The following is a 17,950-nucleotide window of genomic DNA, read 5'->3' on the forward strand; positions in this document are numbered from 1 at the left end:
CGTGAGATCTCACATCAGTTGGAGAGGGGAAACAAATTTTTTCTATAATCGTAAGGCTAACAACGATACTTAATGGATCAAAGTGGACAACATTTGTTAACGGTGGACTTGGACTATTACAAATGATATCCGAACTAGCGGTGGGCTAGGGCCAGTGAGCCCGATTAAATGGTGAATTAATTGAATTCTATTTATTTAGTAATGAGCGTAGATATTTTATTTATTTAGTAATAGAATTCTATTGAATTCTTTGTTGTACATTGACACACAAAGGAGTAATAATGCACACATTTTCCCTCACTAGTGTCTAGAGGAAACTTATTGAATAATGATATCAAGAAATTTAAAGACAACCCATATGTATAGAAGCTATACTTGAATGGGTATTAAACTCATTCAATACCCATTCAATTTGGTACATTCATTTCCATGGTCGATCACCACACTCCGATGCAGGGCAACCCTCTTTGGCAATATCGTCGATTTGAACTCCAGTATCGTAAATGACTCCAGTTTTCCAATCGACAGGAAGCACATATTTTGCCCATACCCGTTTTCCGTCGTAACCTGAAGTCACTACCATCCTCATTTGAAGTGCTCCTCTCGGTACTTTATTGGTATCCCACACAGCTCCATAGCTCCTACTCAAGCTCACCCAATCGTATGAACCAACCTATTGTAACAATCAAATCTTTGAGATTTCGAACATGTTTGAGAGTGATTTTTAATGGGTTATATTCAAAATCGTGTTTAAATACATGTTTTGAAGTGATTTTGAATGGCTTACCTTAGCTATCTCAACAGCCACTATCTCAGTTTGGCCACCTTGGTACAACAATTTAATGGCTAAATAGTTCGGGTTATAACTCGATTCTTCAACTCGAACGGCCAAGTTTTTGTTTTTGTATCCACAAGGTATCCTACATCATAAAAACACCGAAAAAGAATGAGCTCGTTTTCGTTAATTGAGTTAATAAAAATATCCATAAATTTTGCACTTTATCTATAAAAAATATACTTCACCTCTTATATTCTACGTCCACAATTCCAGTATTCAAAAGTTCTTGACCTTTTCCTTTTAAAGCCATGGCCGAAAAAGCTTTTCTACTAAGAACAAAATCGGCTCTCGTATCATAATTTTGATCAGTCAATACCACTTTCGTCCCTGCTCCATTGCATAATCTTTTGTCTTTACATCTCACCTATTAAAAACACAAATTTTCAACGATCCCATTTGATAATCATTTCGTTTAAGTTTATAAACACTACCGTTACTTACGGGACTTGAATAAACGTATATTTGTACCTGAAAACATGCACCACAGCCAGCTCCTTGTTTGTAAAGAGAAGGGACAGCAGCTGAGAAGTAGCCATTGGTAAATTCCAATGCCAAGTCTCCATAACCACATGCTCCTCCATCTATATCAAATTATCATAACAAATTTAAGGAAAAACATTCATGTTTTGAGAATCTAAATCTAAAAAATGGAACTCGGAATAAGAATAAAATGTTTTTACATGAAGTTGGTGAATCTCCATAGTAATGAGTAGCCTTGGATCGATGAATACAACGATCACAAGCAGTAGCAGACGAGACGAGGAAGAAGAAGAAGAAGCTAAGGAACCAAGCCATTTTTGGAAGAAATTGGTAGCTATGATATGATAGAGAAGGAGGAGGATGGATATTTATAGGTTAAAAAGATAAGGCAAATCCCATGAGTGTTCATAATTGACTTTATAATTTTAATGCCCTTTAGATTTGAATTACCAAACCTTGGATGAAAAATCAAAAACATGGGATGCTTTGTCACAACCCAATTTCTCGAAACTTCAAAAATATTGTGAGATCTCACATCGGTTGGAGAGAGTAACGAAACATTCTTTATAAGAAGTAGAAACCTTTCTCTAGCACACACGTTTTAAAACATTGAGGGGAAGCACGAAAGAAAATCCTTTCGTATGGTTGGACTGTACTTGTAAATTTTAAGGTGGTACGTAATTACAATTTATATTTTAATACTGAACTCAAATATTTAATTTTTTTTTTTAAATTGTATATGGACGAAGAAATAGTCAAAACTTAGGTATCTATTAATAAATGTGCCCAATGTATTTGATTTTGTTATAAAATTGAATTAGTATGTAGGAATTGGCAAGAACACCAAAAATATTTAAAATTTTATTTATCGAGTTGAAATGGTAAAATTCGTATGTCATTGTTGACCATAGATTATTAGGGAAAACAAATGTCAGCCGTTGATTCATAAGATGGTTTGTACTTCTTCAACTTTATCTTATACCATAGGAGACTTTATTATTATTGTTTTCTTAAATATATAATTTAAGAATATTTTAATTTTAATTAGGTCAATGATAAGAAATGACTTTGTGGTCATTGATATATAAATTCTTAAACTTGTGTCTGGAAATATTTTTGGGATACCCGAGTAAAGAAAAGGTATATGAATGAACCGAGATTTTATTTAAATGAGAGAGATTCTAAAGATAAATGATGAATAAAGACTGGAAGAAATAAAAGTTACTATCTATACCAATAAAGTGCACCTTCCTTTTTCTCGGCTTAATTGTAGAAACTCATGTTAGTCTATGAGATTAGATGCTTGCACTCCATTTCTAATGAAACCGGTTGAATTTGTGTTAATAAATGGTTAATTGTATTTAGGCGGACAAATTTATTGTGATCAACAACATGAGATAATTAAGGAATACAAGCCAACTCACGATTACATTTCATGAGATTACACGTTCCTAAAATGAGTTCTAATAATTTATTTGAAGTGTTATAACGAGACTGCCATTCTGGTGGTTTAGGGACACCTTCAAAGTCGTCCACGCATTCAGTTACATAGCTAGCAACACTGAGAGCTGGCAAGCCATAAATGTCTTTCCCCGTTTCAGTTAGCAATACGTGCATTGATTGTTGCAAGTCAATAGTTCCTCTTTCAAAATTTTCCAAACACTTATCGTACATCTCTTTCGTTTCACCATTTAACTTTCCCGACTTTATCTCTTTTTGAAGGAACATAACGTTATCTTTGAAATTGCTGATAGTATGATTCACGAATATAATTAGAATACCTGTTAAATTTGACTTCAAATCTTCACGAGGTTCCGAATCAACCTCAGGAATGCACAACTTATACAATTGTTCAAATTGAAATCTGTTGCACGTATCATGTGCAAAATTATTGTTGGTGCTTCTATTCACTTCCGCCATGACGAATCTAGAGGGATTGACAATAGATAGCAAAAGAAGGGTAAAAACACCCAGAAGTAGGAGGGAAGGAGACATGCTCTTCATCTTTGACAATAATCATATTTAGACATAGTATGAATTTACAGTGAAAAAAGCAACGAATTCCCTAACCTTTCTTTGGGAGCTCGTTAATGCATCTTTAATTAGGAATCCTCCTATATATCAGTTCATAACGTCAAATTTTCCATATGCCAACTATAGCCTTAAATATAGAAACGATTTTTAGGGTTTGATGTGAGAAAGTAATAGTTTAATAAATGAAGTATAAGTTTTCGACCAAGAGATTAAACGTTCGAGTAAAAACGTTCATAAAATTTAAATGTTTTATTGATATTTATTGAGTAAAAGAAACACATGGTTTATTTTAAATCCATGGTTGATCACCACATTCCCATGGAGGGCAAGATTCTTGAGCAATGTCCTTAAATTGAGTTCCCATATCATAAGTGAGTCCACTTTTCCAATCAGCAGGAATGATGTTGTTGGCCATTATCCACTTCTCTTTGAACCCTGAAGTTACGATCTTCATCCATAGCTGCAACGCTCCTTCAGGCACTTTGTTTGTCTCCCAAATAGCTCCATATTTCCTATTTAGATACCCCCACTTTGATGAACCAACCTACAAACATTCAATGTATACCAAAATCAAATCCGGGGTCGTTTAGGGTTCATCATTTTTCAAACTATCTGCTCAAGCTCACCGCTAGCCGATATTGTTTTTTGTGGATTTTTCTCTAAGGTTTTTAAAACACATCTAGTAGGAAGAGGTTTTCACGCAAAAAAATGTTTCGTTCTTCTCTCCAACTGATCTGGGATCTCACTCTATCTACTCAAGTAAAACTGGTAGCTTAGGCACATTTTAATTATTTTACATGAGACCCCACATTGGTTGGGGAAGAGAATGAAACGTGGAAACCTCTCCCTAGCAGATGCGTTTTAAAAACATGGAGAGAAATCCTGAGAGGAAAAGTCCAAAGAGGACAATATCTGCTGGCGATGGGTCTAGGCGGTTACAAATGGTATCTAAGCCCGACACTGGACGATGTGCCAACGAGGAGGCTGAGCCCCGAAGGAGGTAGACACAAGACGGTGTGCCAACAAGTACACTGGCTTTGAAGGGGATGGATTTGATGGGGTCCCACATCGTTGCCAGCGAGGAGGCTGAGCCCCGAAAAGGGTAGACACGAGGTGGTGTGCCAGCAAGTACGATGGGCCTCGAAGGGGTGGATTTGGTGGGGGTCCCATATCGATTGGAAAAAGGAACAAGTGCTAGCGAGACAGTGGTCTCGAAGGTGGGTGGATTGTGATCCCCCATATCGGTTGGGGAGGAGAATGAAACACCCTTTGTAAAGGTGTGGAAACTTCTCCCTAACATACACTTTTTAAAACCCTTAAAGAAAAGCCCGAGAGGGAAAGCACAAAAAAAACAATATCTACTAGTGATGGGTCTGTACCGTTACATTTTATCAGTTTTTTTAGGTTACCTGAGCGATCTTAACAGCGAGAATTTGTGTCTGACCACCTTGATACAAGAACTTAATGGAAAAGTAGTATGGTACTTTGCTCCAATCTTGAATAAAAATGGTCAAATTTTTATTTTTGTATTCACATGGTATCCTGCAAGTTAAGATTGAACCCAACAAAAATGGATTTATAATGCTAAAAAGTAGAGAGAACAACAAAAGAAAAAAAAGGAAGACAGACCTCTTGTATTCTACATCGATGCTCGTGAGGTTTAAAAGCTTTTGGATGTTACCCTTTCGAGCCATGGCGGAGAAGCCTTTCTTACTAAGAACAAACCCTGTCCTGTTGTCTTGATTTTGATCCGTCAAAACCACTTTGGTTCCTTTTGTTGTGCACAATCTTCTATCCTTGCATCTCACCTATAAACATCGTTCATATTTACTAAGTACATCGAACACAACTCTGTATGGAAAACACTCGCACATATTGTAGAGTACTACTATACTAGACAATTTATTCCTAAAAATTTTCGATCTTTTTTCATTTTTCTAAAATAAATATATAAGGGGCTCGTACAATTATTGAGCTTGACCGTGTTGAGCTAGCGATGATATTTTAACCATACGTACTTTATAACAGGCACCGCAAGTAGCTCCTTGTCGATAAATGGATGGCATAGCGGCGGTGTAGAAGTCTTGGGAGATTTCCATAGCCCAAAAGCCATACCTACATGCTCCCCATCCATCTGCACACACCAAATCAAAAACGCTCAATGAAATAAGAAGAAGAAGTCATTGGAAAAAGAAGTTAATGATTTACTTGAAGTAGGTGAATTGGCTGAGTAGTAGGCCGCTGTGGACTGATGGATGCAGCGATCACAAGCATTGGAAGAAGAAGCAAGAAGTAGAAAGAGTAAGCCAAGAAGCCAAACCATTTTGTTTTGGGTACGTGTTTTTTGTTGTGGGTTATGAAGTATGATGGATGATGCTTTTATAGGACCTTTTAAGTTATAACATTAGTTTTAGAAAAATGGTGGGTTTCACTTGTACTTTTGGAAACATTCTTGAAGTCTTCGATTTGAATGGTTAATTTGGATAATTATGAAAACGGTGGCTCATTCATTAGTATTATATTTAAGATTACGTTTCACAGTGATTTTGAAATAATTAAAATCACTTTGTTGAGATCCCACATCAGTTGGGGGAGAACGAAACATTCTTTATGAGAGTAGAAATCTTTCCCGTTTTAAAGACCTCGAAGGAAAGTACGAGAGAGAAAGCCAAAAGAGGACAATATCGGTTAGCGGTGGACTTGGACAGTTACAAATGGTATTAGAACCATAAATTGAGCGATGTGTCAACAAGGACACTAGGCCTTGAAGGGGGATGGATTGGGGGTCCCACGTCGATTGGAGTAAGAAACGAGTGTCAGCGAGAACGTTGGCCCCGAAGAGGGGGTGAAATGTAAGATCTCCGAACGAAACATTCTTTATAAGGATGTGGAAACCTTTCCCTAGCAGAGAAAGGAACGAGTGTCAGCAAGGACGTTGGTCTTAAAAAGAGGTGAAATGTGAGATCCGAGAACCAAACATTATTTATAAGAGTATGGAAATATCTCCCCAGCAGACACGTTTAAAATAACTTTGAGAGGAAACCCGAAAGAGAACGTTCAAAAAGAACAATATCTATTAGCTGTGTATCGTTACAAGTTTTGTCAAGTTTAAACAGTTGTCATGTAATTATTGAGCATAGTCCACGAAAAAACTTATATATTGGTTGTTTGCTTTATTTTATTTGCGTTTGCCATCTGTTTTTGACAATAATCAAAATACTTTTATAATGTATTGTTTTGAAGAAAATCAAGGGGCAATCGTCGGTGGTCAAACTTAATGGCCATGAAATCCTACAGCTCACAAAGGATTGGTTCATTTGCTTCGTTGACTCTCATCTCTTTTGATGACGTTTTTTCATGATAAGACCAACTCTTCACTTGATCATATACATTTAATATCTCCAATGTTACCTCACCCTTGCGAGGGCGTGGAATTCTCTCCTTGCAAGATATATTTTAAAATCGTGAGACTAGCAACGATACGTAACGGGTCAAAGTAGACAATATTTGCTAGCGGTGGGATTGAGTTATTACAAATGATATCAAAACACCAGGGCGGATTGTGAGATCTATCATGAGATCGACGACGATGTATAATAGCTAGCGGTAAACTTGAACAATTACATATTTACCCATCAAAATATAATATAATTGATAAAAATGAGTTTGATATGAAAATGGTAATGAGTTAGAAATTAGGAACCTTTTGGTGTGAATTTCTAATACACAAACACTAAAACTCTTTAATCTATTCGGTTTTGATTTATGATCAAGAGAGGTAAGAAGAACTAGTTTCCTGCTCAAGGTTTAACACTCGAACCAAATTGACGACACTTAGTTGGATTTCATTATACAGCTTTTGAATAAGAACGAAAGAGTGAACTTTAAATGTAGAAACACCACCGTTTTTTTTTTTTTAATTTAACATACTTACCTCCAAATAACTTAGACTTTTAAATAGCCAATTTGATAGCTGAACTACCATTACTAATAGTGACTCCATGAAAGAAACGCTAATTTCGTATCCAGAATATCCTTACTTAAACATACGTAGAAAGATTCAGAAATATCAGATCATACGTCTATAAACATTATATTATAATAATAATTTTAAGTATTGTATCATTTTATTTGATAATGGAACTCTAATGAGTTCATAAAGTTATTGGATACATTGTAAGGAGGAACTAAATCACGAGTACTATATGGAACCAATAACGTTTGGGCATTACTTCCATGGCAAATCACCACATTGCTTTGGTGGACATTTTTCGTTGACAATATCATCGATTTGAACTCCAGTATCGTACATCTCTCCATTCTTCCAATCATCGGGAAGGTCGTAGGTTGCCCAATATATGTTCTCATTGTTGTACCTTGAAGCTACAACTATTTTCAACTGCAATGCTCCCTCAAGAACCTTGTTGGTATCCCAAATGGCACCATAGTTTCTCTTCATGGATTCCCAATTATCAGAGCCAACCTCAGCTATTTCTATGCCCTTTATTTCTGTCTGCCCACCTTGGTATACCAACTTAAGTGCCAAGTAGTATGGCTTTTGGCTCCATTCCTCTACTCGTACCATCAAATTCTTGTTTTTGTACGTGCAAGGTATCCTGTTTGCAACATCAAACTCACCCAAATGAAAAAACATCCACTAAGATGTTGAGAATAAGAAACATGCTCTGACACCATGTTAAGAATGACTGATACGATGTTAAGAATGAGAAACAGAAGTGGAATTGAAAGTCCACGGTGGGATCTAAAATCCCACTTATGTTTTTCATTTTTAACATGGTATAAGTCATTCTTAACATGGTGTCAGAGCATGTTTCTTATTCTTAACATGGTGTCAGAACATGCTTCTTATTCTTAACATGGTATCAGAACATGTTTTTTTTATTCTTAACATGATATCAGAACTTCTTATTCTTAAGATAAGGATTTAGGATAAATGGTCACCTCTTATATTCCACGTCGACTGTTCCAAGATTCAAAAGTTCTTTCGTCTTATTCTTTAAAGCCATTGCGGAGTACGCTATCTTACTAAGAACAAAATCATATCGGTTATCGTAGTTTTGATCGGTAGCAACCACTTTAGTTCCAGCAGTGCTACAAAATCTCTTGTTCTTGCACCTTACCTTTAAAATCAACACACCCAATTAGTAAAGAAGTCCAACGTGGCTAATATAGAGAATGATAATGTGTTTATAAGTAAAAGAATACATCTCCATTGGTATGAGACTCTTTGTGGAAGCCCAAAGCAAAGTCACAAGAGCTTAAGTTTAAAGTGGACAATATCATACCATAGTAGAGAGTCGTAATTCCTAACATGTACCTGGAAACAGGCGCCACATCCAGCTCCTTGTCTATAAAGGGAAGGCACAACGCCAGCGACATACCCATTGGACAATTCAAATGCCAAAGGGCCATATCCACACGCCCCATCTGCGCGTTAAAATCAAATGTTCTAAGTTAACAAGGGATGAAACAATGGAAAAACACAATAAAAGATGAATCTTTACGTTGAATAGGTGTATCATCGTAGTAATAAGCAGTTTTGGATTGATGAACACAACGATCACAAGTAGCAGCGGCGGAAGAGACGAGAAAGAAGAGAAGACCGACATAAAAAGCCATTGTTTTTCGATGAGAGTGGTGAGAAGTGAGAAAGCAAGCAACAAGGATGATATGCTTATATAGGCTTTCAAAGCTACTCATTGTTTTTCAATTCAATGGAATGTTTATCCATAGGTTAGTTCATGGTCAAAATCCTTGTAATATTGAATCTTTACCTAATTTTCAATTCCCATTATAATGCGTGACACGTGTCGACTTAGGGAGGTGACGCGTTGCGGGAAGCGCAAAACATGGATACGCGGACTTCGGGTCGGTTTACCGGATCCATAGTATATATATCCATTACCCGACGTTTTTATAATCGTTCCCTCTCCCGCCGCCGCCGAGAAACCCTAAATATTTCCGTCATCTCCCCCGTTCATTCTTTCTCCGATGCCATTCCACCTCCCGCTGGACCTACTAAGGTTCGAATCTGAGCACATTAGAGTTGTTCTAGCATGTTCATCCTCTTGGCCGGCAAAGCTACGACCCCGTTTTGGTGGTAATCGCTCGTGTGTATCGAGGTGTTGCACTATTGAAGGAAGGGGGTTTTTGTCTCACCGGAGATTATGTCCGACGGGGTAAACCGTTCGTATTCCGTCGTTTTCTTAAGGTCCGGTGTCGTTCTATCTCTTCTTCTTTACTCTCTCATTTATTTTAATTGTAAGTAGAAGACTTATGAGCATGAACTCCAATTTTTTCTCCTACGATTAATTTCTCAAACACTAAAAGTTATAAAAATATTCAATGAGATTGTCACAATGTGACTGCATGTTGGATGTGGATTCAAAATCTAGTAATTGTTTCTTTTTAACATTCAAAATTAATGAAACAGTAGCACATGGATTTTGACTGTCACGATTATGATAAAATCGAAGGCCACAAACCTATTTCTAGTTAATTTGGATTGAAAGGCTATCTTGTTACTAAGTAAAAGGCATTGAGAGTTAGGAGAGCTACGAAGATGAACTTTTAATAGTGATAGAAAACGGTGAAGAAAGAAAATGAAAATAACTAAAACCTCTGTGAGAATTATATGAATGTGATCAGAGTCCCATTAATGAAGACATTAGATAGTGATAGAAAACGGTGAAGTACGAAAAGGGAAATAAATAAAACCTCCTTCAGAATTATATGAATGTGAGGCTAAAAAGGGAGATCAGAGTCAATAAATGAACAATCCCCTTATGAACTTTTGGGTATTTAGAGTATGAGAGAATAATGTGGATTTAGAATATTCTGCCATTTATTTCATAATCATCACTGCAGTTCTTCATTAATGATGCTGTATTTGGAATATTATGTTCTGTTTTAATTGTGATCCTTGTTCATTCAAATACACTTAGTCCATTTTTAAATTAAAAAAACTTTGAAGAACTCATGCTAATTCCCTCTATAAAATGACCACCATGAAGCTGTGAAAATCACATCCTCTTGCTTGATCTGATAACCACATCCTCTTGCTTGTTCTTTTACTTTACACAGTTCTTGTTTGTTCTTGCTCTTGTTTCCTCTTCATCTTAACTTCAAAGATGGCGTTTTTCCAGCGGATTTCATGTTTCTTTTTATGCTTTCTCAACTTTCTGGCTGTTGTTGATTCCACCCATTTTAATGCAACAGTAGCATTAGACGGAACGGGAAACTTCAAAAGCATTACTGATGCAATTGCAGCCGCTCCAAACAACTCCAATACACGATTTTACATTCGTGTATCTCCTGGCATTTACCATGAACATCTTGAAATTGCATCAGCCAAGAAGTTCATTGCTTTGATTGGCGAGAATGAGTTTACAACCATTATCGTCGACAATAGAAGTAATGCCGGTGGATTCAGAACCTCTGAATCCGCAACCATGGGTAATTACTCTTATTCTTTATTTTTATGAAATAATTTGTTTGAGCAAAATAAATCTTACCTCTGATAAAATGGGGTAAGGTGTTAATATTTAGCTAAAAAACTTGAATCCATATGACAATTATTTTCTCCTTTTGAATTAGGCTTTCTTTTGGAGAATCGTATGTAGAATAATATTGTTTGAATCCTTACTAATTTCTTTATTCTTATTTGATGCAGTGGTCAAAGGTAACAACTTTATGGCCCAACATTTGAGTTTCGAGAATTCTGCAGACCATCAAGACGGCCAAGCAGTTGCTGTTCTTGACGATGCCAAATACACGGTTTATTACAAATGCAGATTCCTGAGTTTTCAAGACACCCTATATTCGAAGGGAGAATATCAATTCTTTAAGGGGTGCGACATCTATGGAACGGTGGATTTTATTTTTGGCAATGGACTTGCTATGTTCCAAGACTGTAACGTATATGCTCGGTTACCGAGCAATGACTCTACAGTCACTGCACAGTCCAAGAAACAATGGACCCAAAGTGGCTTCTCCTTTCAGAACTGTACAGTCACAGTTTCTCCGGAGATAGCTTCCTGTAAGGCCTTAGTTAAAATCTATCTTGGTCGGCCATGGAAACCATATTCAACAGTTGTGTTCATGGAGTCATTTTTGGATGACAACGTGCAACCACAGGGATGGATGTTGTGGCCAGGGGTACCAGTAAACAACCTCTTTTATGCTGAGTACAACAATAGAGGTCCTGGTGCTAACACAACACACCGAGTTAATTGGCCAGGTTTTCATGTAATTGATAGACAATTAGCTAAAAGTTTTACGGTAGAGAACTTTATTAATGGGACTTATTGGTTGCCCGAAACAAATGTACCCTATACAAGTGGACTTTATTCTTAATGAAATTGCCTCATCAACATTGATAAATATCCATATGCATGTAAAAGTTTTATTGTAGAGAACTTTATTTTTTTTAATGAGCACATCTCAGGTTTAATGAAAAGGTTAAATAAAAAATATTATTTAATTAAAAAAATATTTAAGACTTACCTTTTACCTTAAGATTCCTATTTGACCTTATGAATTGTTATATACATCCATTCCTAATTAAATGTGCCCGAACTAATTTCCTAATTAAATGTACATGAACTAATTTCCTAATTAAATGTACATGAACTAATTTCCAAAACAAGTTGGGAAATTCATTAGTTTTGCACTATAAATTTCTACTATGTCTAAATAGGATTATTGCCAAAGATGAAGAACACGTCTTCTTCCCTCACATTTCTGGGTGCTTTTACCCTTCTTTTACTATCCATTTTCAACCCTTCCATGTCAGCCAAGGTCGAAGAGACTAGAAGCACCTTTGTACATGATACTTGCAACAAATTTCAAATTGAGCAATTGTATAAGTTGTGCATTCCTGAGATTGATTCAGATCCTCGTGAAGATTTGAAGTCAAATTTGACAGGTATTTTAATTATATTTGTGAATCATAGCTTCAGTAATTTCAACGACAACATTGCGTTCCTTCAAAGAGAGATAAAGTCGGGAAAGTTAAATGGTGAAACAAAAGTGATGTATAATGGGTGTTTGGAAGATTTTGAAAGAGGAAATGGTGATTTGCAAGAAACAATGCATATACTACTTACCCAAACGGGGATAGACGCGTATAATTTGCCAACAATCAATATTCCTAACTATGTAAGTGAATGCGTTGATTTTTATGAAGGTGACCCTATACCACCCGAGTGGCAGTCTCGCTACAATACTTCATGGAACTTATTGACTCTTATTGGGGTAACGTCTAATCTCATGAAATGTAATCATGACATTGCATGTATCCCTTAATTCTTATTTATAATAAATTTGTCTACTTAAGTATTTACTATGTGCGTTTGTTTTCTCTATTAACTTGAACTTTAATAGAAAAAAAAAAAAAAATAATTAAATTACCATTCTGCCCATTTAAATTTAAATTATCAATTGACAAAATTTCATTGTAATAAACAAATTACCTTTATAGTATTCTAAAAAAACAAAATCAGCTTAAATATTCACGTATTTAGTTTCACCACATTGGTGGTTCTACTCTCTTTTGCCGTGGCTAACACGGTAGTCATTTTTGGATTAACGTGCAACCACAAGGATGGATATTGTGGTCATGGGTACGGGTAAACAACCTCTTTTATGCTGAATTCAATAATCGAGGTCTTGGTGCTGACACAATACACCGAATTAAGTGACTAGGTTTTTATGTAAACGAAAGATATAAATTTTAGGAATTGATTGGTTGTCTGAAACACGTGTACCATTTAAAATTGGACTTTATTCCTAATGAAATTGTCTTATTTTTTTATTATTTTTTTTATTTTTTTTAAGTTGTGATGACCAAAAATTTAACATATAAGAAATTAAATTAAAAATTCGATCGAGTTAAATTGAAAAAAAGACCTAATTATTAAAATACAAATAGTTAATTTCAAAACAAATTAGAAAATCAAATTTAATATATTTTCATGAAAGGAAGAATTAATTTTAATATTCTTTTGTTTCTCAAATAATTAATTTTGATGAGATATTCACTTCAAATACATAATTAATATATTAATTGTGGGGGAATATATACGAATAAAAAAGTAAATTAATTGGTACTTCACTCATGGGATTCGGTTGATCCGAGAGGACCACCTCAGCTCCTCTCTTCTCGAGAATCCTTACATCCCTTATCAGTATATGGACAGCTATCTCTCGAGCACAGGTTTAGGTTCGACCTCAATGGAAAAATAAAACGGAGAACCTAACAACGTATCTTCACAGACCAAGAACTACGAGATCGCCCCTTTCATTCTGGGGTGATGGAGGGATCATACCATTCGAACCTTTTTTTTCATGCTTTTTTCGGAGGTCTTAGTAATATTACCATATTAACTATACATAATTGTTAACTTCTAAAACAATTTGGTAGTAGTTGTTAATAATATTACCATGTGTTCATACCATGAAAGATAGTTTTGTGGGCAATATTTAGGAGTTTTATGTATGCTTAAAAACAACATAGCTCATGTTGGACGGAAGGTCAAATAAAAAATATTATATATGGAAAATAATAATGTTCGTTTACTTATTTTATTAAGATTCCTAATTAAATGTGCCTGAACTAATTTCCTAATTAAAGGTATATGAATTAATTTCCAAAAATGGTCGATGAATTCATTAGTTTTCCACTATAAATTTTACTATGTCTAAATATGATTATTGTCAAAGATGAAGAACACGTCTTCTTCCCACCCATTTCTCGGTGCTTTTACCCTTCTCTTGCTATCCATTTTCAACCCCTCCATGTTAGCTAAGGCAGAAGTGAATAGAAGCACGTTTGCGCATGATACTTGCAACAGATTTCAATATAATCAATTGTATAAGTTATGCATTCCTGAGATCGATTCGGATCCTCGTGAAGATTTGAAGTCAAATTTGACAGGTATTTTAATTATATTTGTGAATCATAGTATAAGTAATTTCAAGGACAACATTGCGTTCCTTCAAAGAGAGATAAAGTCAGGAAAGCTAAATGGTGAAACAAAAGAGATGTACGATGGGTGTTTGGAAGATTTTGAAAATGGAAATGATGATTTGCAAGAAACAATGCATATACTACTTACTCAAACGGGAATGGACGCGTATAGTTTGCCAACAATCAATATTGATAGCTATTTAAGTGAATGCGTTGACTTTTATGAAGGTGAACCTATACCACTTGAGTGGCAGTCTCGTTACAACACTTCAGAGAACTTATTGTATCTCATTTTAGCAACGTCTAATCTCATGAAATGTAATCGTGACATTGCATGTATCCCTTAATTCTTATTTATATAAATTCATCTGCTTAAGTATTTACTATGTGCGTTTGTTTTCTCTATTAACCCGAACTTTAATAGAAAAAAAAATTAAATTACCATTTTGCCCACTGTGCTCTCTCGGTCATTATAGATAAAAAAAAAAAAAAAAAAAAAAAAGAAATGAAAAAAAGAATGATGGAAATTACCATTGTGCCCCCTTCCCCCGACTCAATTCTTTTTCCGATACCCTTCCACCTCCCTCTGTACCTACTAAGGTTCAAACCTGCGCATATAAAGTTGTTCTTGCAACCAATTCATCCTCAGGATGGCAAAGGTGCAACACCATTTTGGTGGTAATCGCTCGTATGGATCAAGGTGTTTCCTGGCTCGTTAGTCCTCTCTTCCATGGCGTTGCACTATTGAAGGAAGGGTGCTCTGTCTCACCGGAGTTTATGTTCGACGGGACAAACCGTTCGTATTCTATTGTTTTCTTAAGGTCCGGTGTCGTTCTATCTCTTCTTCTTTACTCTCATTTATTTTAATCGTAAATAGAAAACTTATGAGCATGACCTCCAAGACTGTAACATCTACGGAACCATAGACTTCATTTTGGAGATGGACTTGCTATGTTCCATGACTGTAACATATATGCTCGGTTACGGAGCAATGAAACTACAATCTCTGCACAGTCCAAGGAACAATCAACGATCCAAAGCGGCTTCTCTTTTCAGAACAGTACTATCATAGTTTCTCCAAAGATAGCTTCCAGTAAGGCTTTAGTTAAAATCTATCTTGGTCGGCCATGGAAACAATATTCGACATGCACAGGGACGGATATTGTGGCCAGGGGTACCAGTGAACAACCTCTTTTATGCTGAGTACAACAATAGAGGTCCGGGTGCTGACACAACACATAGAGTTAATTGGCCAGGTTTTCATGTGATCGATAGACAATTAGCTAAAAATTTTACTGTTGAGAACTTTATCAATGGGACTGATTGGTTGCCCGAAACAAATGTACCCTATAGAAATGGACTTTATTTTTAATGAAATAACTTTTCATTTTTCTTTGTTTTAAATATTTATCAAATTTAATTACTTTCACACCATGGAAGACACTTTTGTGGCCAATATTTAAGATCATTGTTTTTTCTTAATATTTGTAAGGTAATTACTTTATTACAATGAAATTTTCTTCTTTGATAATTTTTTTTCTAATAAATTTATCTTTTGCTATCTTATTACTCTTTTCAATATAAATGATAATAAAACTATATTAATTATATGATTTTGTATAGTTTTTTTAAAATGCTAGAAGAAGCCTAGCTCGTGTTGAACTAAATAAAAAAAATATTATTTAATTAAAAAAATTTAAGGCTAAAAGAAAATAAAAACATCTATCTTTATTTTATTAAGATTCTTATTTGACTTTATGAATTGATATACATAAGAATTCCTAATTAAATGTGCATGAACTAATTTCCTAATTAAATGTACCTGAACTCATTTCCAAAAAAGGGTCGAAAATTCATTAGTTTTCCACTATAAATTTCTAATATGATTATTTCCAAAGATGAAGAACACGTCTTCTTCCCTCCCATTTTTGGGTGCTTTTACCCTTCTTTTGCTATCCATTTTCAACCCCTCCATGTTAGCTAAGGCAGAAGTGAATAGAAGCACATTTGTGCATGATACTTGCAACAAATTTTAATATAATCAATTGTATAAATTATGTATTCTTGAGCAACAAATTTCAATATAATCAATTGTATAAATGATGTATTCTTGAGATTGATTCAGATCCTCTAAGATTTGAAGTTAAATTTGACAGATATTTTAATTATATTTCTGAATCATAGGATCAGAAATTTCAACAACAACATTGCGTTCTTTAAAAGAGAGATAAAGTCAAGAAAGCTAAATGGTGAAACAAAAGAGATGTATGAAGAGTCTTTTTTTCTATGGTTAAATTTGTTAAATTAATGATATAGAGGTATCTTTGATGACCTTATTAGACCCATAGTTATAAATTTGAGATTCCATCTTAAGTTCATGTCAATCCATAATTACCACTTAAAAAATATGCTGTTTGTAACAAAGGAAAAAAAAAAAAAAAAAAAAAAANAAAAAAAAACAAAAACTATCGATTTGGCGATATAGAAGAGTTTATAAAGAATGATAAATACTCTTATTAATTTTGATTTTACTATTTGGTGTATAGAAGAGAAATACTATTTAGAGGTATAAGTCTTCTATTTAAAATTAAAATAAATAAGAGAGTAAAGAAGAAAAGATAGAATGACACCGGACCTTAAGAAAACGATAGAATACGAACGATTTATCCCGTCGAACATAAACTCTGGTGAGACAGAACACCCTTCCTTCAATAGTGCAACACCATGGAAGAGAGGACTAACGAGCAAGGAAACACCTTGATACACACGAGCGATTACTACCAAAACAGTGCGGTAGTTTTGTCGGCCAAAAAGATTTATTGGTTGCTTGAACAAAGGTTTGAATGTTAGTAGGTACAGAGGATGGTGGGAAGGGTATCGAGAAAAGAATGATCGTGGAACTAGGGATGTGGTAACGACGGGTGAAGGGAAAATAGATGATGGAGATATTTAGGGTTTCTCGGCGGTGGCGGGAGAGGAAACGAAGTCAAATGAACTTGTTAGACGAACACGACTTTCCACAATGGTATGATATTATCCACTCTGAGCATAAGCTCTCGTGGCTTTGCTTTGAGCTTCTCCAAAATGCCTCGTACCAATGGAGGGTGTATTATTTGATTATAAACTCAATATCATTCCCTATATTAGGGGATGTGGGACTTTCATCATCAAACCGAACTAACTATAGGAAGGACACCTACATCCTTTTAATATGTTTTGTATGCTCTTCACAAAGTTTCTAATATTTTAAATTAGAAAGTTTTTAAGATTTTAAATGGTCAAATTTTTATTAGTGAAAGGATGCATTTTAAAAGAAAAACAAACTAACAATTAATCTTCAAATTTATTTAAAATAAGAGCATGAGTTATAATCAAGGAATACATGCGATTACACGATTACATTTCATGACATTACACATTGATGTAATGAGAAGCATCAAGTTCCATGAAGTATTGTAACGAGATTGATATCCTAATGGTTTAGGGACATCTTCAAATTCGTCCACACAATCTCTTATATAGTTAAGAATACCAACCACGGGCAACTCATAAGGGCCTATCCCCGTTTGGGCATGTAGTATATGCATTGTCTCTTGCAAATCACGATT

The 17,950-nt window shown here is 35.1% G+C and overlaps 4 protein-coding genes across 6 annotated transcripts; 1 reads left to right on the forward strand and 3 right to left on the reverse strand.

Moving 5' to 3' along the window:
- Window positions 1-198: 198 nt before the first annotated feature.
- Window positions 199-1,653, reverse strand: LOC111455294 (expansin-like A3). Its single transcript, XM_023096901.1, has 5 exons — window positions 1,519-1,653; window positions 1,307-1,419; window positions 1,024-1,202; window positions 788-920; window positions 199-673 (listed from the first exon to the last, which is right to left on the reverse strand). Exons 1-5 carry the CDS (start codon window positions 1,631-1,633, stop codon window positions 422-424), a joined length of 792 nt encoding a protein of 263 aa, XP_022952669.1. The 5' UTR covers window positions 1,634-1,653; the 3' UTR covers window positions 199-421.
- A 1,804-nt stretch (window positions 1,654-3,457) lies between these two features.
- On the reverse strand, window positions 3,458-5,692 carry LOC111455346 (expansin-like A2). Its single transcript, XM_023096973.1, has 6 exons — window positions 5,561-5,692; window positions 5,371-5,486; window positions 4,982-5,160; window positions 4,762-4,894; window positions 3,595-3,896; window positions 3,458-3,480 (listed from the first exon to the last, which is right to left on the reverse strand). Exons 1-5 carry the CDS (start codon window positions 5,673-5,675, stop codon window positions 3,642-3,644), a joined length of 798 nt encoding a protein of 265 aa, XP_022952741.1. The 5' UTR covers window positions 5,676-5,692; the 3' UTR covers window positions 3,458-3,480; window positions 3,595-3,641.
- A 1,758-nt stretch (window positions 5,693-7,450) lies between these two features.
- Window positions 7,451-9,012, reverse strand: LOC111455290 (expansin-like A3). Its single transcript, XM_023096896.1, has 4 exons — window positions 8,878-9,012; window positions 8,691-8,800; window positions 8,315-8,493; window positions 7,451-7,968 (listed from the first exon to the last, which is right to left on the reverse strand). The coding sequence occupies exons 1-4, from the start codon at window positions 8,990-8,992 to the stop codon at window positions 7,581-7,583; spliced, it is 792 nt and encodes a 263-aa protein (XP_022952664.1). The 5' UTR covers window positions 8,993-9,012; the 3' UTR covers window positions 7,451-7,580.
- A 283-nt stretch (window positions 9,013-9,295) lies between these two features.
- LOC111455081 (probable pectinesterase/pectinesterase inhibitor 41) lies at window positions 9,296-15,717 on the forward strand. 3 transcript variants are annotated; one of them, XM_023096611.1, is made up of 4 exons: window positions 10,142-10,828; window positions 11,046-11,699; window positions 13,113-13,133; window positions 15,632-15,717. In XM_023096611.1, the coding sequence occupies exons 1-3, from the start codon at window positions 10,504-10,506 to the stop codon at window positions 13,115-13,117; spliced, it is 984 nt and encodes a 327-aa protein (XP_022952379.1). In that variant the 5' UTR covers window positions 10,142-10,503; the 3' UTR covers window positions 13,118-13,133; window positions 15,632-15,717. The 3 variants fall into 3 exon arrangements, with proteins under 3 accessions (XP_022952380.1, XP_022952379.1, XP_022952377.1); XM_023096612.1 differs by lacking the exons at window positions 13,113-13,133; window positions 15,632-15,717 and adding an exon at window positions 9,296-9,584 and having other exon boundaries at window positions 10,592-10,828; window positions 11,046-11,755; XM_023096609.1 differs by lacking the exons at window positions 13,113-13,133; window positions 15,632-15,717 and having other exon boundaries at window positions 10,145-10,828; window positions 11,046-11,755.
- The last annotated feature ends 2,233 nt before the right edge of the window (window positions 15,718-17,950 follow it).

Source organism: Cucurbita moschata, unplaced genomic scaffold (assembly GCF_002738365.1).
Source record: "Cucurbita moschata cultivar Rifu unplaced genomic scaffold, Cmos_1.0 Cmo_Scf00017, whole genome shotgun sequence".
NCBI lineage: Eukaryota > Viridiplantae > Streptophyta > Magnoliopsida > Cucurbitales > Cucurbitaceae > Cucurbita > Cucurbita moschata.

Coding starts and splice junctions, on each gene's coding strand:
- LOC111455294 (XM_023096901.1), bottom strand. CDS start 1,633: ATGGCTTGGTTCCTTAGCTTCTTCTTCTTCTTCCTCGTCTCGTCTGCT. Junction 1,420..1,518: donor TGGAGATTCACCAACTTCAT/GTAAAAACATTT, acceptor AATTTGATATAG/ATGGAGGAGCATGTGGTTAT. Junction 674..787: donor TGGCTGTTGAGATAGCTAAG/GTAAGCCATTCA, acceptor TTGTTACAATAG/GTTGGTTCATACGATTGGGT.
- LOC111455346 (XM_023096973.1), bottom strand. CDS start 5,675: ATGGTTTGGCTTCTTGGCTTACTCTTTCTACTTCTTGCTTCTTCTTCC. Junction 4,895..4,981: donor ATCGATGTAGAATACAAGAG/GTCTGTCTTCCT, acceptor CTTAACTTGCAG/GATACCATGTGAATACAAAA. Junction 3,897..4,761: donor TCGCTGTTAAGATCGCTCAG/GTAACCTAAAAA, acceptor GAATGTTTGTAG/GTTGGTTCATCAAAGTGGGG.
- LOC111455290 (XM_023096896.1), bottom strand. CDS start 8,992: ATGGCTTTTTATGTCGGTCTTCTCTTCTTTCTCGTCTCTTCCGCCGCT. Junction 8,494..8,690: donor GATGTGGCGCCTGTTTCCAG/GTACATGTTAGG, acceptor TTGATTTTAAAG/GTAAGGTGCAAGAACAAGAG. Junction 7,969..8,314: donor GTCGACGTGGAATATAAGAG/GTGACCATTTAT, acceptor TGTTGCAAACAG/GATACCTTGCACGTACAAAA.
- LOC111455081 (XM_023096609.1), top strand. CDS start 10,504: ATGGCGTTTTTCCAGCGGATTTCATGTTTCTTTTTATGCTTTCTCAAC. Junction 10,829..11,045: donor CTCTGAATCCGCAACCATGG/GTAATTACTCTT, acceptor TATTTGATGCAG/TGGTCAAAGGTAACAACTTT.